General features: G+C 57.9%; 2 protein-coding genes across 10 annotated transcripts in view; one reads left to right on the top strand and one right to left on the bottom strand.

Moving 5' to 3' along the window:
• The first annotated feature begins 4,612 nt into the window (after nucleotides 1-4,612).
• Nucleotides 4,613-21,317, top strand: CFAP100 (cilia and flagella associated protein 100). 4 transcript variants are annotated; one of them, XM_079122253.1, is made up of 17 exons: nucleotides 4,613-4,704; nucleotides 5,971-6,080; nucleotides 6,909-6,989; nucleotides 8,943-9,121; nucleotides 11,056-11,248; nucleotides 13,567-13,634; nucleotides 13,705-13,868; nucleotides 14,064-14,144; nucleotides 14,601-14,782; nucleotides 15,159-15,200; nucleotides 15,280-15,391; nucleotides 17,814-17,859; nucleotides 17,946-18,097; nucleotides 18,764-18,899; nucleotides 19,557-19,762; nucleotides 20,431-20,524; nucleotides 21,141-21,317. In XM_079122253.1, the coding sequence occupies exons 2-17, from the start codon at nucleotides 6,032-6,034 to the stop codon at nucleotides 21,252-21,254; spliced, it is 1,899 nt and encodes a 632-aa protein (XP_078978379.1). In that variant the 5' UTR covers nucleotides 4,613-4,704; nucleotides 5,971-6,031; the 3' UTR covers nucleotides 21,255-21,317. The 4 variants fall into 4 exon arrangements, with proteins under 4 accessions (XP_078978379.1, XP_078978380.1, XP_078978382.1 ...); XM_079122254.1 differs by lacking the exon at nucleotides 4,613-4,704 and adding an exon at nucleotides 4,801-5,326; XM_079122256.1 differs by lacking the exon at nucleotides 4,613-4,704 and having other exon boundaries at nucleotides 5,965-6,080; nucleotides 9,021-9,121.
• Nucleotides 21,318-22,747: 1,430 nt separating this feature from the next.
• The window catches only part of ZXDC (ZXD family zinc finger C), a 34,415-nt gene continuing 31,824 nt past the window's right edge, over nucleotides 22,748-25,338 (bottom strand). For 3 of the 6 annotated variants that reach the window (XM_079122247.1, XM_079122246.1, XM_079122248.1), the window contains 2 exons: nucleotides 24,602-24,703; nucleotides 22,749-23,055 (listed from right to left, as the gene is read on the bottom strand). In XM_079122247.1, coding sequence (XP_078978373.1) covers nucleotides 22,969-23,055; nucleotides 24,602-24,703 — 189 coding nt within the window. In that variant the 3' untranslated portion in view covers nucleotides 22,749-22,968. Of the gene's footprint in view, nucleotides 23,056-24,601; nucleotides 24,704-25,338 lie in introns of those variants that run through there. The other 3 variants (XM_079122245.1, XM_079122249.1, XR_013760874.1) reach the window with 3 other exon arrangements.

A 25,338-nucleotide genomic window follows, 5' to 3' on the forward strand; every position in this document is an offset into this window, starting at 1 on the left:
GAAATTTGGTACAGAAATTATTATTATTATTATTATTATTATTTGTATTAGGGATTGAACCCAGGAGCACTCCACTGAGCCACATCCCCATCCCTTTTAATTTTATATTTAGAGACAGGGTCTCTCTAAGTTGCTTAGGGTCTGGCTAAATTGCTGAGGCTGGCCTCCACCTTGCCATCCTCCTGCCTCAGCCTCCTGAGCTGCAGGGATGACAGGCATACACCACAGCCCCTGGTCAGACAAAAAAAAAATTTTGAAGTGCAATTCAGTAGTCTCTATCTGAATCCTTAGTGAGCCTACCCACTTCTCAGATAAACATGAACCAGGACAGCCGTGGTGCGAGACTACCTGCCATTCACAGGCAACACCTGATTCTTGGGCAGATGCGTCACTCAACGCCAGGGGGAGCACCGCGGGCTAGGGGCTTCCCAGGCACTGTGGCAGGTCAGGATGCAAAATGGACTCATCCTAAAGTGGCTCCTGTTCAGAGAAGATGTCGGGGTGCTCTAGGAATCCAGCAGAAACGCAAAGGATTTCAAACCCTCTACAGGTTACCCCAGGAAATCTCTGGGACCCGGTGCCCAAGGGCAAATCTAGAAAAAGGCGATGTGTCCTTTCATGAAAGCCTGCGTGCCCAACTGTGGGAGACGGCGATGGGGATGAGGATGTGGCGTTTGCAGGAATTTCCTTTCTAAAAAATTCATTTTTCTATCACTGGATTTTTTTTTTTTTTTTTTTTTTTTTTTTTTTTTTTTTTTTGGTACTGGGGGATGGAACTCAGGAGCACTTGACCACTGAGCCACATCCCCAGCCCTATTTTGTATTTTATTTGTAGGCAGGGTCTCGCTGAATTGCCGAGCGCCTCTTCATGGATGAGGTTGGCCTCCAACTTCCGATCCTCCTGCCTCAGCCTCCTGAACCGCTGGGATGACAGGCGTGCGCTACCGTGCCCGGCTCCCTGGAGGGATTTTTCTTTTTTCTACGCTCAAAGTATTTGTGCATTTCCTATGTATTTTTGCAAACCTTTTTGCCCAGTCTATGAATCTAGGTTTGGGTTTGCAGTTGCTTCCCGTTGGGATTGGCTTAGGGTTCACTGCTGTTTGTTTAAGGGGCGCTCTGAGGGCGCAGAAAGGTTCTGGAGAGTTGGGGCAGATGCACAGGATCAGGACTTGGACGCGATTTAGAAGAAATGAGGATCCGGTGGAGCCGAGCCGAGGCGAGGCGAGGCTGGGGTGGGGTTGCAGTTTGAAATAGCCTGGAGATTTCCTCAACTTGGCTTAAAATCAGGGGCGAAGGTTTGAAATCAGGCGAGGGGCGGAAGGATGGGGGTGTTGGAATTTGGGCATCAGGACCGTCAGGACCCGTGCATCTCTGCAAATTTCTTCAGCGATCCAGGGAAGGCGCTTTGGGGGACACCGTGCCCCGGGGAGGGGTCGCTGCGGCCCTTACAGCGGCCCCGGGACGGGGACAGCAGGATTGTTGTCTCCACGTTCAGACCGGACCCCTCCCGGGCCTTTGGCACCGCGCAACCACCCCAGAGACTCAAGCGCTGGGAACAGCGGTGACACCCGGCCCGGGCATGCAAAGCCAAGGTCGCCACCGGCTCTGTTTGCGTGGATCCACAGCGCAGCGTCTTTTCAACTTGTTTACAAGTCTGCGTCACTGGGAACCTTTCACCGCTGCCTGGGACAAAAGGTTCCTCTTTTGTAAGTCCTTTTTGGGCAGAACCGGCGGGGCCCAGGACCAGGGCAGTCGCTAGTGCAGGGCGCCACCCTGTGGTCAACGTGGACATTGCACATACCGTGCACCGCCCAGGAACTGAACCCGGGGACGCTGAACCACTGAGCCACATCCCCAGCCCTTTTCCTATTTTATTTAGACACAGGGTCTCACTGAGTCGCTTAGAGCCTCGCTCAATTGCGGAGGCTGGCCTCTAACTTGCGATCCTCCTGCCTCGGCCTCCAGAGCCGCTGGGATGACAGGCCTGTGCCACCACACCGAGGATCTGTATTTTACCTACTCCTAAACTATACCGGACTTGTATGCAGCATCTATCCACAGCACCAACCATCCATAGATCCACCCATCCGTCTTCCTATCATCCACCCACCCATTCATCCGTACACCACAACCCCAGGTGCAGAAAAAAAAAAAAAAATATATATATATATATATATAATAAAAAATAAAAATAAGGGTCTGGGACTGTGGCTCAGTGGTAAGAGCACTTGCCCAGCACGTGTGAAGCACTGGGTTCAAATCTCAGCACCACATATAAATAAGCAAAGTAAAGGCATTGTGTCCATCTACAACTAAAATATAGCATATAATTGATCTCTTTATATTTTAAAATATATATATTTTCCCTTTATTTTAGTCAACTTTTTCATTGCTGTGACTAAAAGACCCAACCAAAACACTTTCAGAGGAGAAGGAGTGGATTTGGGGCTCACGGTGGCAGAGGGCTCAGTCCACAGACAGCAGCCTCCCTTCCTTGGGGCCTGAGGGGAGGCTGAACATCATGGAGGAAGAGTGTGGTGCAGGGAAGCAGCTCCCCTGGGGACCAGGAGGCAGAGAGAGACTCCACTCCCAGATGCAAATGTGTCCCCAGAGCCAGGCCCCAGTGCCACCTCCTCACCACACCACCTGCCTCCAGGTGCCCCCAGCGGATTCCCCAGGGAGCAAGGCACTGACCGGGTTGAGGCTCTCACGACCCCATCGTGTCTCCTCTGAACCTTCCTGCACTGTCTCCACGGGGGCTTCTGGGGACACCCATACCCACACCAGAGCACCCTTTAGGCAAATTGTTAACTTTTTCCAAAACATTTTATCGTGAGAAATTTTCAAACTTCAAACATACCAAATGCACTAAGAATTCTGTCGGGAGAGCCTCATACCTTCCACACGCGCTCTGCAGAAACACGCTGGTGTCCTGGCCTTACCTCGCTTCTGCCTTACCAGACCTCTATCCCCCCAGCTGTCCATCAATCCATCTTATTTTTGAAACAGGCCTTTAGCCAGGCACAGGGGTGCACACCTGTCATCTCAGTGACTCAGGAGGCTGAGGAAGGAGGATTGCAAAGCCGAGGCCAGTTCAAGTCCCAGTACCAATAAATACAATAAGGTTCTAATTGGCAAGTAATCTCAGGCTAAGATTGGAATTTCTCAATCAGGCCACATTTTCTAGATGATTTTCTTTCTTTTTTGACGGGGGGGTACTGGGGATTGAATCCTGGGTCACTTGTCGGCCGAGCCACATCCCCAGTCCTATTTTGTATTTTATTTAGAGACAGGGTCTCACTAAATTGCTTAGTGCCTCACTTTTGCTGAGGCTGGCTCTGAACTCCAGATCCTCCTGCCTCGGCCTCCCAAGTTGCAAGCAGCACCGTGCCCAATTAGATGGATTTCTTTCTAACTTTTCATATAATAAAAAAAAAAAAAAAAAAAAAAAAAAACAGGAACACACAAATTAACTACAGAACTTATCTTTGCTTTAGACATCTCGGGCTTGTTCCAAAGCTTGGGCTGCATTGTTTGGATGATGGATAAGACAATTCCTGGCCAAGGGCAGGGTGTATCTAGTTATGAGGACCCCACTGTAAATTCCCGCTCTGGAAACTGCTAGATCCTGGAAAAGCAGGGTCAAAGTAAAACCTACTCCGAAGAAGTGGTTGTGCGTTTCAAAAGGGTGAATTTGTCTTCAGCGCCGGCGCATGCGTGGGAAAATCTAGCGATCAAGGTCAGCACTACAGGACGGTCTCCTGCTGCTGAGCCAGGGGCTCAGACGCCCCGACTGCAGCAGCGGGTGACTCCGGGTGATGCGATATTGTCCTGGCTTTTGCACACCGCGTCTCCCGGTCCCTACCTGAGTCTACTGAGAGTGCTTGTCACTGTGTCTCTTCAAGAGTCTCATTTGCTCTCTAGAGCTGCAACGCTCGTCTTAGCCCGCCTGGAAATGCCAGGAAGGGTTTATTACCACCCGGGTTGCTGGGTTCCACCGACACAATTTCAGATTCGGGGACAGGAACTAAATATCTGCTTTACTAACGAGTTCCAGGGACGGGACTTCTCCCCTGAGCCACATCCCCAGCCCTTTTTTCTTTATTTTATTTAGAGACAGGGTCTCGACAAATTGCTTAGAGCCTCGCTCAATTGAGGAGGCTGGCCTCTAACTTGTGATCCTCCTGCCTCAGCCTCCAGAGCCGCTGGGATGACAGGCATGCACCACCCCGCCCGGCTGAGTTCCCAGCATTTTTGATGCTGCTAAAGAATAGCTCTTTGAGAATTGTCCTTCTGGACAGTGCGGTCCCCATCCGCAGGAAAGGAACAGGACTATTTCTGCTCCATTTGCACCCATCACCAGTGTGTGCCTGGCACAAGAAACCAATCGATGGAATGAGAAAGAGCGCTAGAGGAAGCGCAGGAAGGAGGCAGGGCAAGGAAAGGGACTCCCGTCCCCCTCGCCCATCCTGGGCTGCGAGCCGTGCCCACCCGGCATCAGCACCAGGCTGCGCGGCGAGCCCCGGAGCTGAGCTTCCAGACTCGGGCGCTTTCCCCGCCCACCGGTTCCTGGCCTTTGTGACGTCACAGCCGCCGGGAGAATGGTTGCCTTGGCGACGGTAAACGCCGAGCCCGGACAGCGGCAGAGCGGAGAATGGCCGCGCGAGGCTTCGGAGCCAGCCGGGGCGCGTGGGGCCGGCGGGGGTGCGCGCGGGGCCGCGGGGCGCGGGGCTGGGGTGACCGGGGCCGCGTGGGGCCGGGGCCAAGCCCTGCGAGCGTCCCTTGCACGGCGCCCTTGCAAAGCCTCACGCCTTCTTTGCTACCGTTACGCTTGCTCTGCTGGGTCCCGTGCATCTTCCCACCCCTGTCCCTGCGCGACTTTGCTCTTTGGGGACATAGCGAGGGGACCCGAGGTTCTCCCCGCTGGCGACGCCGCTCCCTAGGAGCCGACTGGCCCAGGGTGGCCTCCGACTTTCCAGGCAGGGAACGCGGGGCTCCAGGCCTCCCTGGCTTTGTGACTTTGAGCGCCTGGCTGCATCGCTGGTGTCCTCCAATCCAAAAATAAAAACGTGTCCAATAGTTTAGGAATGCTAAGGACCTGGCGGGAGGTTTGTTCCCCAGAGAGACCCTGTTCTCCCGAGGTTACATTCTGGGGCGCAGAGAGACGACTCGGTTTTGTTTTTTTGACTCTGGGGATGAACCCAGGGGCGCTTTACCACTAAGCTACACCCTGTTACTGTTTTGAGATGGGGTCTTGCTAATTTGCCCAGGCTGGCCTGAGCTTGCAATCCTCCTGCCTCGCCTCCCAAATTGCTTGGGATTGCAGGTGTGCATTGGGTACCTGTTCATGAACTTTTTTTTCTTTTTCCCATTGGTACTGGGGATTGAACCCCAAGGGTGCTCTATCCCTGAACCACATCCCCAGCCATTTTTATTTTTTCTTTTGAGACAGGGCCTAAGTTGCTGAGGCTGGTTTTGAACTCTCAATCCTCCTGCCTCAGCCTCCTGAGCTGCTGGGATGACAGGCATGTGCCACCAGCCTAGCAATAACTTTAAAAAAAATGATAATCTTGTAATTGCAGAGAAGAAAACCAAATGAGTTTATAAGAGGGTGGGAGAAAGAAACCACTGTGGAGGGGATGGTGAGGGATGAGCTCTCTGAAGGGTGATGGTTGAGCTGGTTTTGAAGGGAGAGCAACCCGCCACTGCCATCTAGGTAAGGGAGGACTCCCCCCGCACCCCGTGGAGGCTGCAAGTGCAAAGGCCCTGGGGCAGTCAGAGTTAGTGTGATCAAAGCTTAGGACCACTAAACCCGCAGCCAGGAGGAGAGGGTAGACCCACTCAGAGAGGAGGAAAGAGGGAGTATGTAAATGTCCTGACCCTCAGTAAAGGACAGCTGTGGTCAGCCACTCAGAAGCAAGGTGGGCTGTGACATGGGCACCTGGCTGAAGCACTGTGTCCCTTCCCCAGGTGAGAATCTTCCTCAGCCAAGGGGTCGACCTTCGTATTCACCTGTTAGTCCTCAGCTAGAATGTCTAAGATGCTGTCTTCTCTGGTCTTCAAGAATATAACCGAGAACAGTAAGTACTGGGCTGGGGGGGCCCTCAGAGATCCAAGGCAGTCCCCGGGGCCTGGGCTGGCAAGGTCTAGAGTCCCCCAGGGTTTTAGGTGATTCTAAATCCAGTCACGAAGCCAGAATCACAGATTCACCAAGTTCCCTTACAGCGAACACCATGGGCTGGTTTCTTATGGTGGCTGTGACAAGGGACCACAGCTGACTGGGTGACTTCAACAGCAGACACTGACTGCCTCACGGTGCTGGAGGGTGGACGTGTAAGAACTGAACGTGTGAGGGGCTGTTTCTTTCCGAGGACTGTGAGGGACGTGTATTCCAATCTTTCTCTGGGCTTCTGGTGGTTACTGGCCATCTTTGGTGGCTTTGGCTTGTAGAGACATCCCCCTGATCTCTGCTTGCGGGTTCCCATGGTGTTCTGCCTGTGTGTCTGCTTCCAACTCTCCCTTTGAGAAGGACAGCGGCCATCCAGGCGTGGTAGTGCACACCAGTCATCCTAGTGACTCAGGAGGCTGAAGCAGGAGGATCACAAGTTGGAGGCCAGCCTCAGCCACTTAGCGAGGCCCTAAGCAACTCAGGGAGACCCTGTCTCTAAATCAAACACAAAAAGGGCTGGGGATGTGGCTCAGGGGTTAAGCGCCCTTGGGTTCCACCCCCTGTACCAAGTATAAAATAGAAATAAAAGAAAAAGAAACCAAGGCTCAGAGAGGCCCCCTGCACACACACACACGGGGGCCCCTGGGTCTGCCTCCTTCCTCTCCTCTCCCGGTGTTCACGGCCTCACTGGCCAGACGGGTCAGTCAGAGCGGTGACCGTCGCCTTCACATCCCCCCAGGGAAGAGCCTGCAATCCATGAACAAAAGTCTCTCTTCACTCACTGAAGAAAATCCAGAGAAACCGCCAAAGAAGTGCAAAGGTGATTCCGGAGCCGGGTGGCGACGCCTGCGTGGGTGGCGTGGCGGGACCCTGGGCGGGCTCTGCTTCTAGGTGGACGCGCGGATTTTCACGTGGCGTTTCCTGACGGCTGACCCTCCGGGTGCGGGACTCTGCCCACCTTGTTCCCTAACCCTCCGTGAATGTCAGCCCTGAGGGTGGCGCTGGGTCCCTTCGTTCCTGACGCCCGGTCAGTGTCTCAGCCTCTGAGGCCCAGAGGGTGGTGGCCAGCCTTGGGCTGTCGCTGGAGGACGCCCTGACTCCCCCCCCAATGCTAGCGCGCTCCAGTAGCTGGGACCCACCTGGGAGTCCCCAGCCGAGCGCCGTGGTGAGGGCCTCCTGCCGTCCCCAAAGGCCATTGGCCGGGCTGCTTCTCCTCCTCCCTCCGGTGGCGTCCTGAGGGGGTTTGGCCAAGATGGAGAATTTGGTTCTCCAGATGCCACAGAAACCGGTGGCCCCGAGGAGCTCCAGAGCCTGGTGACGGGTGGACAGAGCCAGGAGAGAGCCGAGGGCCTGTTTCCAGGCCACGGTGGCGTGGTCCTTGGGACGGGGGAAAACCGAGGTATTGGACTTTTTCTGGACACATTTGGGCCTTTTCCCATGGTGCCTGGTAGGCAGCTTCCCAGAGAAGGGAGAGGGGCAATCACGTTGTGTCTGAGTCGGCCTTGTCACTGCTGTGACCAAAGGACCCACCAGCACAGCTGTGGAGGAGGAGAAGCTGATCTGGGGCTCACGGGGCAGAGGGCTCAGTCCACAGACGGCCGGCTCCGTTCCTCGGGCCTGAGGGGAGGCTGAACCTCATGGAGGAAGAGTGTGGTGCAGGGAAGCAGCTCCCCTGGGGACCAGGAGGCAGAGAGACTCCACTCCCAGATGCACATGTGTCCCCACAGCCAGGCCCCAGTGCCACCTCCTCACCACACCACCTGCCTCCAGGTGCCCCCAGCAGATCCCTGGTGGTGACGATTGGTCGACTCTGGATTCCAGATGTGTGAAGAGGCAGCTTCAGTAGCGATGAGGCCCAGGGGTTAGGGTAACAGTGACCTGGTTTAAAGCGTGTAAGTCCAGAACCAGCTGACAGTCATCTGTCCCTGGCTCTGGACTGGCAGGAGAGGAGCTCCAGGCTGATGAACAGCGTTGAAGGATTCCATACTTGAGAAGCCTCTCCAGCTGCCTCCAGATCCCAAATTGCTTGCAAGGAATGAAATATTGTATTTGGCCAGGCACGGGGGCGCATGCCTGTTGTCCTAGTGGGTTGGGAGGCTGAGGTAGGAGGATCGCAAGTTGGAGGCCAGCCTCAGCAACTTAGTGAGGCCCTAAGCAACCCAGTGAGACCCCATCTCTAAATAAAATACAAAATAGGACTGGGGAGGTGGCTCAGCGGTCGAGTGCCCCTGAGTTCAATCCCTGGTACCCCCTCCCCTCCCCCAAAAAGAGAAAACACATTGTTTTTGGCGGGTGGTCCCAGCTCCCGGCTTCAGTTCTGCTACTATCAGGGTGTGTTTTGGGCCAGTCCACAGTCTAGACACTGGAGAGGAAGCTCAGGTCCCTGTTGTGGCCTTTCTGTGGGACTACAGAGGTGCCACTCTTCTCCTTGGCTGTCCTAGGCTCAGGGTGGCTCGGCTGTCCCGGGGAGGCAAGTGGTGGAAACTTCTGGAAAGACCAGTACACGTTCACTCAGCGGGCTGGGGTCGCCCAGTCCATCACTCACAGACGGTAGGCCCCGGCCTTCCTCCTCTAGGAAAGGGGACTCCCTGAGACTTGGAGTGAGAAGACAGGGCGGGTGTGCGAGAGGCAGGGGCGCGTCCATGAGGTCTCTTGCAGACCGTGGGGACAGCCGCCCAGGTAAGTCTGTGGATCCAGAAGTGGCATTCAGGCATGACTGGATCACGACAATGTGACACACACTCACGTTTTCTCTTGCATGCTGGACCGGGAGGACACCCAGACGCCAGGGGCACCGGCCACCGCAGGCCAGGCCTGGCTCCTCTGTCCAACGAGGTGTCTCCCTCCCCAGAGCCTGTGAAGGTTCCCAATCGCTCAGCTAATCCTTTCCACATGTCTGGGGATGTGGATTTCTTCTTGTTCAGAGATCAGGAGCTGAATAAGACTATTACGGTGAGTATCCTGGCCAGGGCCAGCCCCGCGGCGAACCTCCTTTCCCCCGCCCCTGGGCCACCTCCTCGCAGACAAGCATCAGCCACCCTCTTCCTTCTCAGAAGAGCGATTTCCTCAGATCATGTGCTCTAGAACAGTCGATGGTTGGCAGTTTCCTCGGGTCACTCTTACCCCAGAACAGTCAATGGCTGACAGTTTCCTCTGGTCACTCTTACCCCAGAACAATCAATGGCTCACCTTTTCCTACAAAGTCAACCAGAAAAAACCCGCCTGGCTCTCTGACCTGTCCCACTGATCTTGCCCAGTTCCATCCACCGTTCCCAGCTCTTGGTCAGCTGGGCTCCTTGGGCTGCTGGGGCCACAGCACCCCCATGCCGTCTCTTCCATGAAATGCCATCCCTTCCTGATGCTCTGCTCATCCTTCAAGGCTGGTCTCAGACCTCGTGGGCCCTGTTCCTTCCCCGATGGCTCCAGCCTTGTGTGACCCTGCTTCTCCTGGGCAGATGGACACAGAATGTCAAGCTTGGCAGGACCCAGGAGCCCCAGGGCCAGTCCCAACGTCCTGCCCAGGCCTTGTCTGCATCCTGGCCCTCTCAATCTTGCTTTCTCCATGAAAAAGCAATGGGTCAGTGTGGCCCACTGGTCCCCAGAGCCCCCGGAGAGCCAGAGCAAGCCAGGCAGGTCAACATTGCCACAGGTGTGCAGATACGGCCACCCAGGCTGGCTTCTTTCTTGGCTGACCAGGCAGCCTCCGTCTTCCCCAGGTTCAGGGCTCAGCACCACTGAGATTCCTCAGAACCGTGGATCCCAGGGTGGCCGGACCACCCGCCAGCATCAGCTGGGCCCCCGTGTGGACAGGCCCCTTCCCCAGCCCCGCCAGGCCTCCCACTGAGCAGCTCTGTTCCCACTGACCTTTTTCTGACTCTGCCCTTCACACAGACCTGCCCGCTGAAGGCCTCAGCTGGGTCCTGAATCCACGCACGGTTCTTAGATATTGAGTTCTTTGTGGCACCTGGTAGGTCCCAGCAGGAAGTGAAGCCCCCCAGAGAGTCCACAGGGAGAGACTTTAGTGAAGGGCTAGGCGCAGGGGCGGGCGAGGACCTGGCCGGGCACGTGCAGACTGCAGGACCTGAACGGCAAGAGGTGGCTGTGACTTTGGCCAGAGATCTTGCCTCCCATCCTAGAATCTCCTCCTGAGGGAGGGCTGGGCCATGATGGCATACTGTGTGGGTGGGTGGGTGGGGACACAGGGTGCAGGACAAGGTGGCCCATCCATAGGGACAACAGACCACCAAGTGACCTTCCACCCAACCAACACCGACAGCACATTCTGCCAATCCCAACACCGACAGCACATTCTGCCAATCCCACTCTGGATTCTGAGGTTCTTTGGGAAACTCAGAAGGTTCTAAGTTCCCCGGACCTGTCTGTCATATTTTAGCACATCACAACATGCAGCTCTCAGTTAAATGTGAATTTCAAATGCAATGTGAAGTGTGGCCCTCAGTTAAATGTGGATGTAAAGTGCGGCCCTCAATTAAATGTGGAATTCAAATACAGTGTGAAGTGGGGCCCTCAGTTAAGTGTGGAATTCAAATACAATGTGAGGTGGGGTCCTCAGTTAAATGTAGATTTCATATACAATGTGAAGTGGGGCCCTCAGTTAAGTGTGGAATTCAAATACAATGTGAGGTGGGGCCCTCAGTTAAATGTGGATTTCAGAAACAATGGCAAATCATCTTTTGGTTCCAGTGTGCCCTGTGCCAGGTTGAGGCAGAAGGCACATCCGACAGGGTATCCTGGGTTTCCTCTGGTGATGCCCTCAGGGAATGATTGGCCTCTCCCGTGAGACTTCCTGCCCCCTCCAGTCTGAACCCTGGGGCACCCCACAAGGGAGGCTCTGGGGCTGCACTGACCCAGCCTCACATCCCCAGGAGCGGGAGGAGAAGAAAGGCATGCAGGTGCACCAGAAGACCACCTACTCCTCCAAGGTCTCTGCCACGCAAACTAACCTGCGGCGGGAGCTGCTGCTGGAGGAGGAGGCGGAGGATAAGGAGCTGCAGGAGGAGGTGGAGCAGATGCGACTCTTTCACCAAAACTCAGCCTGGAAGCTGGCCATGACCAAAGGTGGGCTCCCTCCTCACCATGGGGTGCCACCCCCCAACCTCCCTCACCCGGGAGGCCCCTGGTGTTCTGGAGAGCCTACTCCCACTGGCCATTCACCCTGCACCATCAGGGGAAGTTTCCAAGGGCTCTAAAGAGCCCTCTCGTCTGGGTCTCGGTCCTACTTTACACCCTCACAGGGCTCATCCAGATGGACTGTAAGTCCAAGAGCTTTTCAAAAATTATTTATTTATTGGCATCAGGGACTGAACCCACGGGTGCTTAACCACTGAGCCACCTCCCCAGCCCTTTGTATATTTTATTTAGAGACAGGGTCTCGCTACATCGCTCAGGGCCTCACTAAGTTGTGGAGGCTGGTTCCCAACTGGCGATCCTCCTGCCTCAGCCTCCAGAGCCATTGGGATGACAGGCGTGCGCCATGGCACCTGGCTTTCATTATTGATTATTTTGTGCAGGTGATTGAACCCAGGGAGCTACATCCCCAGCCCTTGGGGTGAGAAAGTCGTGGAATAGTGGGGACAACGGGTATGGAATGTGGATGTAAAACATGACAGCCCCTCACTCCGCGCACTTTAGATCCTGGGGGTTATTTTGATGGGAACTGGTTTGCTCAAGGTGTTATGCATCCATCTCGACAGCAGGGGGCAGCATCCGTGTTTCTTCCCAAGACCTGGGAGAGGCCGCTGGTGCCCCGTGTGGCCAGGGGAGGCCGGGCGCAGGACTTTGGGCCACAGGGTTCCTCAATGCCCTGACCTTGGTTGCAGTGAGGGGCTGCCTTGGTTGCCCTCCTTGAGGGGCTGGCACCTCTCCAAGGTTGCCAGCAACTTAACCAGGCCCTGAGCAGCTCAGCGAGAAACTGTCTCAAAATAAAATATAAAAAAAGGGCTGGGGACGGGGCTCGGTGGGTAAGTGCCCCTGGGTTTTATACCTGCCTCTGGACAGGACTCCTGTGTCAGTCACACCTGGGTCCTTCGCCTGGAAAGAAGAGGGTCTGAGGGACAAGGCCAGAGGGCCACAGAATTTTGAGGTTCCTTCGGAGCTCCTGAAGAACTTCCTCTTCTAAAAGCACAGGAAGGAAGCCCCCGTGACCCTGGGCCTCACCTTTACGGCCCCTCTGCCAGCACTGGAGCATGGGCCAGACCCCCACCTCAATTTCCACACCTGGATTAAATCCTGGCCACCCAGACCCGGCTGGGGTTAGGGTACTTGAGTAGAGATCACAGTACCCCGTTTTTCTTTCCCACCTGCATTCGGGTCCTGGCTAGTCGGCCACTCATTATTAAACCCAGCTGGAGAAGTTTTCATGGTGGGGTTGTCCAGAGCCTCATTTCAAGGGAGAAGGATACTACAGCAAGAGAGACCCAAATCAGACTCAGTCATGACTTCCACCATGGAGAACCTAACACAAACATCCCTTTGTATCTATGGGGGATGGGTTCCCGAGCCCCTTGGAGATCCAAACCTACTTGTTTGAGTCAGCTTTGTCGTTGCTGTGACTAAAAGACCCACCAGCACAACTGTAGAGGAGGAAAGGTGGATTTGGGGCTCAGGGTGGCAGAGGGCTCAGTCCACAGACGGCCGGCTCTGTTCCTCGGGCCTGAGGGGAGGCTGAACATCATGGAGGAAGAGTGTGGTGCAGGGAAGCAGCTCCCCTGGGGACCAGGAGGCAGAAAGAGACTCCACTCCCAGATGCACATGTGTCCCCAGAGCCAGGCCCCAGTGCCACCTCCTCACCACACCACCTGCCTCCAGGTGCCCCCAGCGAATCCCCCAGGGAGCCAGGCACTGACCGGGTTGAGGCTCTCAGGACCCGATCGTGTCCCCTCTGAACCTTCCTGCAGCGTCTCCACGGGGGCTTCTGGGGACACCCACACCCACGCCCCAACATACCCACGCCTCCTGATGCTCTAGTCCCTTACAGAAAAAGGCCTGTAACCCGGGCCCATCTCCCTGTCTCCTTGAAATCACCTCTCGTCTGCTGGCGGTAGGATATAAGTCCTCTGTCAAACGTGGCTCCACATTACTGTTTGTAACCCTGGACGGAGGGGCAACGTCATGCACGTTTGCAATCTTTTCCCTGAACTTTTCTCGATAATTGGAGATCTGAGTGTTTTGATATTTGGACCCCGCGGATAGAAAGGGCTGGCTGTGCCATGGGAAGGGATTCTGTCCCTTTGCTGGTGACAGAGGCTAAGACCCCCTCCCGCCATCGCTTGCTGGTGCCCACACCTACCTGGGTGCTGGCGGCCAGGTTCCTCTGCGGATTTTGAGAGCCTGTCCTGGGGCCTGTGGCTCCGGTGACCTTCCTCCTGTCCTTGCAGAGAAGAAAATGGAGCCCGAGACTTTGAGCAGCTACATCGAGCACAAGCGGAAGATGTTCCTGATCCAGGTAGGACCCCCCGCGGCGCCCCGCGGCCCGAGCGCGGCCGTGCGCTGTGAGCCTCCCTTGCGGCCCGCAGTACGCCGTGGACATGAAGCGCAGCGAGATGCAGCGGCTGGAGGCGCTGGCCGCGCGCGAGGAGAGCCGGCTGGAGCTGGCCGAGCGCTCGCTGGAGCGGGACGCCGTCCTCTTCGACGAATTCCTCCGCGAGAACGACGGCAGCTCGGTGCAGGCCCTGAGAGTGTGCGTCCCGCGGCGGCCGCCGGGCTGCCCGTCCTGCCCGCGCACTCCCTCCCGCCCCGCCCCAGGCCTTGACCCCGGGCCGGCCCGAGCTCGGCTGCACCCCACGCTTCACCCCTGACCCTGGCCCCCCACCCAGGCTCCTTTTGAACCCAAGTCTGTGACCGGCTTTCCGGTCGGTCCCTCTGCGTCCCTCAGGGCTGAGAAGGAGACCAAAGCCAAGATGGACAAGATCGCCGAGATCCGGGACCTCACCACCCAGATCATGAATATGAAGAGGTGGGGTCCCAGGCACGCTGGCCTTTGGCCGTTTCTCTGGGTCACTTCACCCATAGCCACAGGGAGCCGAGTGCCCACTGACACCTCCTGGCTTGACCCCTGGCTAGGTGAAGCCCTGTGGGAGGCCCATTGTAGAGACAGGGAGACTGAGGCCAACACCAAGTCCATGAAGGTCCTAAGGCCACACCTGCATCTCGGCTCAGAGGCTCTCTAGGTTCCAGCTGTAGAGAGCGAGGAAGAGGGTGGGGAGGGTGGGGAGGACGCAGCAAGTCACGAGGGCCCCTGGCCACCCTGATCCCCGCAGGGCGCGGGTCCTTTCTGCAGCACTGAGGGCTGCCCTGCTGGTTCTCCAGGAGAGCAAGGACTCCTGCCAGCATTGGCCATGGTGGGAAGCAGGGCCCAGCGGGGGGTCTGGAAGTGGCTGGGGGCCGACCTCCCTTCCCCTCCTGGGCCTAGTGAAATCTCCAAATTTGAAGACACCCTGCTGCACTATAAAGCCTACAAGGACTTCCTGTACAAGCTGTCGCCCAAGGAATGGCTAGAGGAACAGGAGAAGCGGCGGCTGGCCCTCAAAAAGGCCAAGGAGATTGCCAACGCCCCTCTGAAGGGTGGCGGGTACCCCATGCCAGGGGACAAAGGTAGTGGAGAAGAGAGTGAGCTCTGCTGGCGATGGCCCAGACTCGGGGCCTCTGCAAGCACTCAGGCCTCAGGCTGGCTACCTTCCCCGCCCCAGCTAGGGTCGACACAGGGCAGTGCCCACCCCTTGGTGGCTCAGCTCCACATCTGCATGGGAAGCAGAGGCTCTCAGCTCAAATTGAAAAAGGGCTGGGGAGGTGGCTTAGTGGTTCAATCCCCGTCCCCCGTCCCCCAAGAGGGCTTTCCTCCCCAAGGACCTCCCTTTAAAGGTGGCGGGGTTGGGGGGAGAGACCTAATGAACCCTGGAGAACCGGAGCCACAGCACCTGCAGCTTGCTTCAGCTCCTGCCATCTGGGATCACTCCTTTGTTCCCTCTAGGACCAGGGACCAGGAGCAAGGTGGCGCCTCTGCTGGGCAGAGGTACGTAGCTGCCCCAGGCTGGAGGGGTCCCTGGACCTCAGACCCGGGTACATAGAAACCACTCCTTCGCTACCTCCAGAGCCTCAGAGCATGAAGAAGCCCGCGAAGCCTCTGCAGGCCCCCAGGGCGGGGCAGGCCCTGCCCAGCAGCAGCCCCCAGCCCACGGCGCCCGGTCACCTGGAAACCGGAAGGTGAGGGCTGGGCGGGGGAGGGGCCTTGGACTGGGCAAGCCCTGGTGGCTCCCAGGACCCTCAGACCCAGAGCCACCGAAAGATACTCTCTCACATTCTCAGAAGGGGACCGCGCCCAATGCAGGGTCCCCGGAGGAAATTCAGGGCAGGTCAGGACTTGGAGGGAGGGACGCAGGGCGAAGAATGCATTGTGCTGCCCCCAGGAAGGAGCAGGCTAAGGCTGGGCCAGCTCTGGGGCTGGGGCTGGCTGGCACTGTCCCAAGGTGATCCCAGCAGGGGAGAGGTGACCAGTTTGAGAGCCCATCAAAGGGAGAAGGTTAAAGGGGGGTAACTGTTTGAACCAGATTTTTTCGCGGCTGTGACTCAAAGACCTGACCAGCACAGCCGTGGAGGAGGATTTGGGGCTCATGGTGGCAGAGGGCTCAGTCCACAGACGGCCGGCTCCGTTCCTCGGGCCTGAGGGGAGGCTGAACATCATGGAGGAAGAGTGTGGTGCAGGGAAGCAGCTCCCCTGGGGACCAGGAGGCAGAGAGAGACTCCACTCCCAGATGCACACGTGTCCCCAGAGCCAGGCCCCAGTGCCACCTCCTCACCACACCACCTGCCTCCAGGTGCCCCCAGCGGATCCCCCAGGGAGCAAGGCTTCCGGGGTGAGGTGGCATCCATGTGTGTTTCTGGTGGTCCTGGGGAGCCCAGGGCCTCCTGCATGCTGGGCAAGTGCTCTACCACTGAGCTACACTCTTGGCGCTCTCATATGGTTCCAATAACGTTTTCCTGGTGACAAGAACACATTCCCATTTCATGTGAATTGGCCCTTCAAATATCCCCCTTTGTGGAATGTCCAAGTTCTGTTTTTGGTCCCAGGGATTGAACCCAGGGGTGCTTCACCCCTGAGCCACATCCCCAGCTGTTTTCTATACTTTATTTAGAGACAGGGTCTTTCTAAGTTGCTGAGGCTGGCCTCCAACTTGCGATCCTCCTGCCTCAGCCTCCTGAGCCGCTGGGATGACAGGTGTGCGCCACTGCACCTGGCCCATTTCTGTCCATTTCCACCTTTTTCTTAGGGTACTTTACTAGTTCTTTATATACGGTGAGTGCCGAGTGTCCCACAAATGTCTTCATCTGGTCTGTCTCTTTCACTACTGTCTTTTGCAAGCCTGGAAGTCCTTCACTTTACTGATGTACAGTTCACCAGTCTTTTGACTTACACCTGGTGCATTTGGTCTCCTGCTTAAGGAATCTTTGCCAAACCCCAAGTCCCTAACATATTCTGGAAGCTTCACGGTTTATTGGCTTGGAAGAGGGTGGTGGTGGTGGGGTTGGGGAGCAGCGGGTGCCCGGGGCTCAGAGTCTCCCTCTGAGGGGCCTGGACCGTTGCTTCTCCCTTCCATGGCCCACCCTGTCCCCTCTGCTGTCTGTCTGCCTGCAATCCTGCCTGTTTGCTCCCCCATCTGTCACACCACATGCATGTTGCCTGCCTGCAGCTTCCCATGTCCCCAAAGTGATGCTAATGGCCCTGGAAGAGGATCCAAGCTCTATCACTCAGCCAGTCCAGGGACGTGTCCCTCGCTGACGGGGTTATGATTTCCAGTGCAGTATGGAGTGGAGGTTTGGAGGGAGGGATGGACAGTGCTGCCCCTCTGCTTGGCTACCCCTCAGGCTGGGCGCCTTGTTGGGGGCATCGTTAGGAACACGGGATTCTGGGGTCACACTCCCCTAGCTTTGAATCCTGGTGCCTCTGTCTATTAGCCCAGTGACCAGGGCTGTTGAGGATAGTTGGGCAGGTTGGGAAGTCCAGGCCACCCCCAGTCACCAAGCCAAGACCCCTGTTGTGAGCTCTAGCCCGCTGGAGGGTGGACTGGCCCGAAGACATCTTCTGGGTCAGCAGGGGACCTCTCTGAGCTACGCCTACAAATGCCTCACTTGTAAGATGGGCAGGTCTGGTGACGTTCTAGCCAGTGCCAGGGCTTCTCCTCTGAGAGGCCCGCATAGCCTCTTCCACGCCCCTCTGGAGTGGCCCGGGACAGGTCCTGCCCCTGGGAGGTGTGGGTTAGGGTCAGCTGGAGCTGGAAACAGCCCTGCTTGCGTGTCCCAGGACAGCAGGTGCCAAGACCAAATCTAGAGGGAGGAGGTGGGATGGGCCTCAGAAAAGGAAAGGGAAGGGGAAAGCACGCAGGTGCAAAGGCCCTGGGGTAGCTCCTGTCTGGGTCAGTAACAGGTTCTGCTCCTCCAGCTCGTCGGGGCAAGGGGAGAGTTTTGTTCTGTCTGGAGTGGGAGTTGTGGATTGGATTTTGAAAGTGTCCCCAGGCTGCTGTGATAGTTGCAGGGCCATATCTGGGCCACTTGCCAGGAGGGGAAGGGCGGGGGAGACACTCCACTGGGCCACCCAGGCTGGTCCCAGAGCCCTGACCTTTCTTTGCAGGTCAAGCTCTGACCCCACGCCCGAGGACTCGGACAGCGACGGGGAGGTCAGTGGCCTGGTTCCGCCTCCCTTCCCAGCTCGGCACCCCTCCCGCCCCGCGTGCCCCTGCCCCGCCAACTCCGCCCCTTGCAGGACCAGGCGCTATACTTCACGGAGCCCCAGCAGCTCCTGGACGTCTTCATGAACCTGGAGGAGCAGAACCTGTCACTGATCCAGAACACCCAGGAGATGGAGGAGACCCTGGAGGAGCTGAACCTCACCCTGAAGAACACGCACTTGCGCATGTAGGTGTGGCGGCGCCGGGTGGGGTGGGCTCCCTGAGGACCTCCAGCTGCCTCAGAGGCCCTGCCCAAGGGTTTGGAGGGTCACGGCCCCTGGGCCACCGTGAGGGGTGTCCTCCTGCTGTTGCTGAGAGCCAGCTGCGTAACAGGGACAGGACTAGAGACGGCCACCAGCTAGAGGACCTGGCATGGCGAGCTGGTGGTGTCCCCCCAGGGCTGGGCCAGGCAGCTACACGTGGGGGCCAGCAAGGGCTTCTTGGAAAGCTACGTCTGGGCTCATCCAGCATGGCGAGGGGCCTAGAAAGAGCTCCAGGGAGCCGGGCACAGAGGCGCAGGCCTGCCATCCCAGCAGCTCTGGAGGCTGAGGCAGGAGGATTGCAAGCTGGAGGCCAGCCTCAGCCACTCAGCAGACCCTGTCTCTAATAAAGAATAAAAAATAAAAAAGGGCTGGGGACGTGGCTCCGTGGTCGAGTGCCCCTGGGTTCCATTCCTGGTACCAAAGAAAAGGAAAAAAGAAAGGATCTCTTTTTTGGTGCCTCACCTTCCGCATTTCGGGAGCTGTCTGGACTCTGGCACGCAGGTGCCTGGCACTCACCGTCCCAGAGCCTTGGGACACTGCTATGCGGAGGGTGGGTCAGGCTCAGAAGCTGTGTCCCCTCCCCTCTCCAGGGACAAGGAGGTCAACCAGCTGAAGCAGTGGATCACCACGATGACCATGTCTATTGCCAAGGAGGAAGAGATGGCGTCAGAGCTGGAACTCAAGTCGCGGGTCTTCCACTTTGGGGAGTACAAAGGCGACCAGCAGGTAAGCGTGCGGTCAGGGGCCTGGCCACCGCTCGGGCCGCCAGGCCACTCAGTCCTGTCTCATCCCACAGATCTGTCTGCTTCTTAGGCAGAGCCACTTTGTCTGGCAAGGTGACCCGTGGGCGGAGGGAGTGTCCTTGGGCCAGGTTGAGGGGGCCAGGAAAGGCCACTGACGTTCTGGGCAGCGGGAACCCGGGTCTGAGGGCTCAGCGCACCTGGGAACTAGTGCACGATTCGGGTCCTAAGTTACCAGAAAGGCTGCCATGGGCCTTCAGGGCACCAGGCGCTGGCCAGGCGCACAGGAAGTGGCCATGAGCAAGACACTGTGCCCCGAGACTGCGCTGGGCCTCTTGATCCCTGGTTCTGTGAGGAGCTGGGTTTAGTGCAGGGCTCTCTGGATGGGGGACATGGCTTCGGGGGGACGCAGGGTGGGGATGCAGGGTGGGGACGCACGGTGGTGGGCCCCAGTGGGCTGACCCCCAGTGGGCTGACCCTAGGGGACCAGGGGTTTGGCTGCTCTGGTTAAGAAAAGCCAGGACCCGAGCTGCCTCCTGGGCACCCACGGTGGTGGCCCCTCTTGGAGGCGCTCATGCCACCGCCGCGCGAGAGCCAGGGTGACCGGGGAGGCTGCAGCCCCTGGAATCCTCCCTCCTGGCAGGACAAGCTGCTGGAGAGCCTGAACCACAAGGTGCTGGACGTGTACAGACACTGCGTGGTGGGCCAGCAGGAGGCCAGCCTGGGCACCGTGCAGATGCTGACCATCATCGAGCACCAGCTGGAGGAGCTGCTGGAGAACCTGGAGCGGGTGCCCACGGCCAGGGTGGAGCAGATCGAGAAGGCCAAGGAGAAGGAGCGGCACCTGAGGTGAGCCCCGGCCACCCGGAGGGAGGCGCAAGGCCGGCTGAGGCGAGGCCAGCAGGGACAGGAGTGGACGGGGCCACGCAGGATTCAACGAGGCACTTTCCTGAGGGCTGGAGGGCTGAGGTGGACGGAGCTGCCAGGCTGGGGCAGGAGGAGCAGCAGATGGGTGCAGAGGCCCAGGGGACCCAGGGGAGACGGGAAGCCACCAGGGCCCGTCCAGCTGGTGCACTGCCTGGGTCACTAGCCATCATCTGCCTCTCCTACAGGCAAAGGGGCTTCTCCCTAGGTCCCCAGCACCCAGCTTAGAGTGGGCAGTAGGTGAAGCTTTGGTGACAGGAAGGAACCAGGGCCACTGCCTGAGCTAGGTGTCACCCCAGGGTGTGGGCACACGGGTGTGGGTCTAGGGAAGTGCCTCTCGTGGGTGTCTGCTCCGAAGCTCAGACCACCCTCTGGCCCCCGGAGCCAGGGCTCTGCTCGCACCGGGGCCCAGGCTGGAAGCATGGATGCCTGGCTGTGGGAAGGTGGCGAGGCCCTGAGGGGCAGGCGAGGCAGAGCAGGGGCCTGTTCCCACATCTGGGGGGCAGGCCTGGCCTGGAAGCCTGGAAGGAGAGTGAGTGGTTGTGGTGGAGCCGCTGGCCACCGCTGGCCCTGCTATCGCCTCTCACGCCCAGGCTTCGGGAGGAGAAGGTCCAGATGGAGAAGCTGCTGCAGGAGGAGCGGCTGCAGCGGGCGCGGGCCCGGGCCCAGGCGGAGATCAAGCGGAAGGTAGGCGCTGCCTGGCGCCCCAGAGCCCCGCAGGCTGAGGGGAAGGCGGGCAGCCATTCGGGGTCCCCATGGGCCTCCTTCCCACACACACTGCTGCTGGAGGCTGCCCAGCTGGACCCCACCTGCCGCTGCAGGCACTGACCTTGGAGCCGCCGCCAAGGGCTCAGCCCTCTAGGGTCCACGGCCCCACCTACACCCCTCCAGACCCCAGGCCGGGCTCCCTGCCTGTTGCTGGTCCCTTTACTTCTGGACCCAGGGCCATGGCCCCACGGGAATGGCGACACCAGCTCTCGCCGTGGGGACGGAGCAAAGCCCTAGCAGAGGGGCGGGGGCTGGGCCATGGGCCTGGGAAGAGCCCCTGGTGCAGGAGTCCTCGCTCAGCCTGGCACTGCCGGTCCCTCCCCTCGCCTGGGGCGCTGCAGGGAGAGGCCTGATACCCGCCGGGTGGCTCCACGCTGAGTCCTCCTGGCGTGATTCCCCTGCGGGCTGACCCGCTGTGACCGGGTGTGGACGACGGCGGGGGTGGGGGCGCGTGGGCACGATGGCCCCTAGACACTAACCGGCGCCGCTGGTGCTGGGGACAACGCGCGGCTCACCAAGTCCACTTCCTCGGCAGAGAGGCCGGAAGCTGGTGTGCCGCTCGCGCCCGCCGGCGGTCAGGGCCAAGGAGGAGCCCGCGCACCTGCTGGTGGACCAGGAGAAGGAGGAGATGCTGTTCTTCTTCACATAGCCCGCGGGCGCGGCGCGGCTCAGGGCGCCCAGCAGAGGTCGGCGGCGGAGGCGGGGCGGGCCGGGTCTGAGCGCGTGGCCTGCCCTGGGTCTCCTGTAAGCTTCCCGCTCACGTGAAATAAAGGCATGTGTTTTTTGGTGTTGATGCCTGTTGACGCCATGAAGCCCAGGCGAGCGCGGACAGAAGCGGCTCCGCCTTGCGCATTCTCACGCCGGCTCCCTGGAGAGAGGCCCAAGGCGATCCGCCCGGGCGTGGGGCCGGAAGGCGCGAGCACGCGGGGCAGGTCAAAGGGGCTCGAAGGGTGGACGATGCCGACACCCCGCACCAGAGCTCCTTGAAGCAAGCCGGGGAGACCCGTGTGCGTGGCAATCGAAGACCTTTATTCACCTGCACTGCGGGCGGCCCCCTCCCAGCAGGGCCTCTGCCCAGAGCCCGCAGCCAGTTCTGATCCCCTGGTGGCGACGCCAGGGGGCGCCGCGGGAGAGACACAGGGGCTCACAGGGGCTCCTGGGACGAAGACCGGGCGCTGTCTGTGACACACAGACCTGTAGAGGAGCCACTTCCCCGCGGGGCTTTAATTCCTTCGCGGGAACGGGGCAGACAGCACCCCAAAGCAGGAAAGAGACACTTGCACTCAAACTCAGCATCGTCCCCAAAAGCCAAAGTCCCCAAACTTGAGAAACTAAGGAACAGAGAAGGCAGGGTCTGCGTGACTCCTAGTCTGGGAACCACAATAGCATCTGAATAAACTTGAACTTGAAAGGCACGAGGAAACAAGCAAACAAACAAAAAAAGCGTTTCTGAGTGACCCTGGGTCCAGACCGACAGCTAACAGATAAACACGTGCAAGGTGACCCACGGGTCTGTGGACAGCCGTGACTCTGGGTCAGCGGCGTGGACGTGCCTCCACCGTCAGAGCCCCAGCGCACCAGGACAGCCCTGCATGTCCTCTCCAGTCCTCAGAACACCGCTCCATAACCGCTGTCAAGTCACTATTTAACATTAATGGCCAAATATGGAATCTAGAAAAATTATCTTAAAAGGTTTTTGAAGATTTTTTTTTTAATTCTCCCATCCAAAATTATGAGCTCTCGTTTGCTAGGAAGAGGGTTCCCGAACAGGCTGCGGGCAGGCGCCAGGACTCCCCCAGCCGTCTTCCCAAACTGGCTGTCTGTCCCGCTGGGCCAGGGAAGGCGACCTGGCCTCACTCGGGGCCTAGGGTGTGGCAAAGCTGACCCGCCCTCAACGCCATCCAAAGCACTGAGGGATGGCCTGTCGCCCAGCCCGGGCTTCTAGATCCCACCTGCTTATCGGGTAAATAAAACGCTGGAGCCGAAGACCCCAGGCGGACACACACAGCTGCGTCTAGCGGGGACCTGTGTTCTACCTCACTTCCGGGACAGGTCTTTTTTCTTCTTCTGAGACAACAAGAACTACAGAGCTCAGATCCGGGGGGACGGGGAGAAGGGGAGGACACATCCCGGCACCGGCAGAGTGCGCCTCACTCGTCAAGGCAAGTTCAAAACTACTGATTCCTGACAAAATGAAAGGAGAACATTTTTGCTAACAGACCCGAGAGTCTCTGAAAAACGAGGCAAGACTTCTGGGTGGAAACCAAGGGGGGCCTCTCCGGACCCCGTACCATGTCATCTGAGTCATCTGGGGACGTGCAGCCCAGACGTGGCCCTGGATCTGGCTCAGGCCGAGGCTGGTGTCACTGCAGGTCCCGCAGGTTGATAGTGCTTCCTGGCACCTGTGTGGCCTCCGACCCAGCAGTGCCTCCAGGGGCTGGAAGCATCTCCTGCAAAGCAAGCAGCGTGTGAGGAGGCAGGGAGGGTAGAGGCCGGGTCAGAGGTCCCAGCCCCACAGTTCTCCGGACAGACAGATGAACCCAAGGGGCCAGGGCACTGGACTTTGTTTTCATTAAGAACAACACGCTCTCTCCTGATTTCAAACCTAGGCTTCATACATATATATACCTGGGGGCTCTACCACTGAGCCACATCCCCAGCCCTTTTGCTTTTTTTATTTTGAGACAGATTCTCGCCAAGTTGCTGAGGCTGGCCTCGAACTTTCAGTCCTCTAGCCTCAGCCTCCCAAGCTGCTGGGATTACAGGTGTGCGCCACTCTGTCCAGCTAGATCTGTTTCTTTAAAGAAGAATGTCAAAAGATTTTTTAAAAATGGAAAGTGAACTCAAGATTGCTTTTCCAGACCTCTTTTTTCTCTGCCCACTGAAGTAAACCCACACATACCTGAGCCTCCATGTACCTTCTTACAAAAGCCAGATCATTGTGGAACCCTTTTCCCACCTCGCCTGTGGTAAGCAGCCCTCCCAGGTAGCAGATGTCTGTCTGCATCATCGGTGGCTGAGCAGGATGGCAGGCCATGCTGTGCCGGCCAGCATCTAAGTCACCTCCTCCTGCTAGAGCAAACGCTCCAACTTTGGCATCATCAGGGGACATGGCAGATACCTTTTGGGTCATTATTCATTTACTACCGAATTTCTTTAAGAATGGCTTATGGGGAGGCTTACCAGGCAGGAGAAACTTTTTTTTTTGGGGGGGGGAGGGTCCCAGGGATTAAACTCAGGGGCACTGGACCACTGAGCCACATCCCCAGTCCTATTTTGTATTTTATTTAGAGACAAGGTCTCACTGAGTTGCTCAGGGCCGCACTAAGTTGCCGGGGCTGGCCTCCACCTTGCGATCCTCCTGCCTCAGCCTCCGGAGTCACTGGGATGACAGGCCTGTACCACCATGCCCGCCTAGGATAGACATTTTTGAGGTTTTCTGACACGCTGCCAAACCAGGCCTGGAAGTACCCCCTCCACCAGTCTGGGACCCCAACTCTCTGACCCTTGAAAGCACCTTATTTGATAGGTGTTCTCTATGTTAAGGGTAATTCAATAGCCCTGGTGTAATGCAACAAAACTAAACTTACTATTGTCATGGATTTAAAACATTTATGAAGCCAAACTGTTGGAAATTTGATCAGCTACGTTCTTTCATTATTTCATATCCAGCTCTGAATCACCCACAGCTACCGGATCTCAGCTTAGCCACTCACCCCAGTGACTACTGGATTTATCCAGGTCTCTTCTCCCCGGGCTAAATAGTGGCCAGCTTGCTTCTCTCGCGAGAGTCACTGGAATTCTAGTATAAAATCATTCCTCAGTACATTAAAGGTCACCTTGTCTACAAGGGCAGTAAATCTGAGCTCCACCTGGCGCCAGGTCACGGGCCCACCTGGGGTCTGGATGGCACGCCTGGCTGGGCCCCCACAGCTCCTTCAAGTTCACAGCTCGGTAACAGTCTCAAGAGGAAAAGGACAGTCATAAGACTCCAACCTGGAAGACGTAGACAGGCAGATCCAGAGCGAAGTAGGAGTGGAAGGCCGAGGGCTGTGGGCCAAGGGCTGGCGGCAGGACTCCTCCTCCCGAGGGCTCGTCCTGAGCGGCAACCATGAGACCCGTCAGGCATCCGGCTGGACGGCACAGCGCCCCGCTGCACCCCGATGAGGCCCGGGGACCAGCCGCCACTGGCTCTGGGGTTTGGGGGCTCCTGGCCTCATTCTCCCACTTGACCATAGCTCAAGGCACAGCAGAGTAGGCTGGGCCTGGAACTTTCCGCCTGGCTCCTCCTGGCTCCCAGATGCCACTCAGACCGAAAAGAAAGTCCTCCCCCAACCGCAGGCCAGCTCCCTCCTGTGAGGTGTTCCCCAACTTCTTGCAGATACGGCTGGTACCTTCCTGAGACAGAGGCAGAGGACATCTGGTGCGCCCTGTCACCAGTGGGAGGGCCAGAGCAGGCCAAGTGCTCCCTGGGAGGAGGCTGCTAGGTCACTGCTCCCCCCATGTCCCACCACCCTGGGGACCTCCTGCATCAGGCCCTGAGCGCTATGATTCCCCTGTACAGGCGACAAAAGGGAGGCCCCAGGCTTCGGGAACTTGCCTAGGGCTATTCTAGAGGCAGAGGGCGGTAAGGCTCACACCCAGGTTGCCCTGGCCTCAAGGCTAAGAGCTTCAGTTGGGTAGCCTTTAAAAACAAAAGGAAGCAAAGCAAACACAAACACAACAAACCCACC

Source organism: Sciurus vulgaris, assembly GCF_902686455.1.
Source record: "Sciurus vulgaris genome assembly, chromosome: 19".
Taxonomy (NCBI): domain Eukaryota; kingdom Metazoa; phylum Chordata; class Mammalia; order Rodentia; family Sciuridae; genus Sciurus; species Sciurus vulgaris.

Bases quoted from the DNA above. Each gene is read 5' to 3' on its own strand.
- CFAP100 (XM_079122253.1), top strand. From the start codon at position 6,032: ATGTCTAAGATGCTGTCTTCTCTGGTCTTCAAGAATATAACCGAGAAC. The intron at 14,783-15,158 runs GTAGTGGAGAAG...TGTTCCCTCTAG, and splicing joins CCCCATGCCAGGGGACAAAG to GACCAGGGACCAGGAGCAAG. The intron at 15,201-15,279 runs GTACGTAGCTGC...CGCTACCTCCAG, and splicing joins GGCGCCTCTGCTGGGCAGAG to AGCCTCAGAGCATGAAGAAG.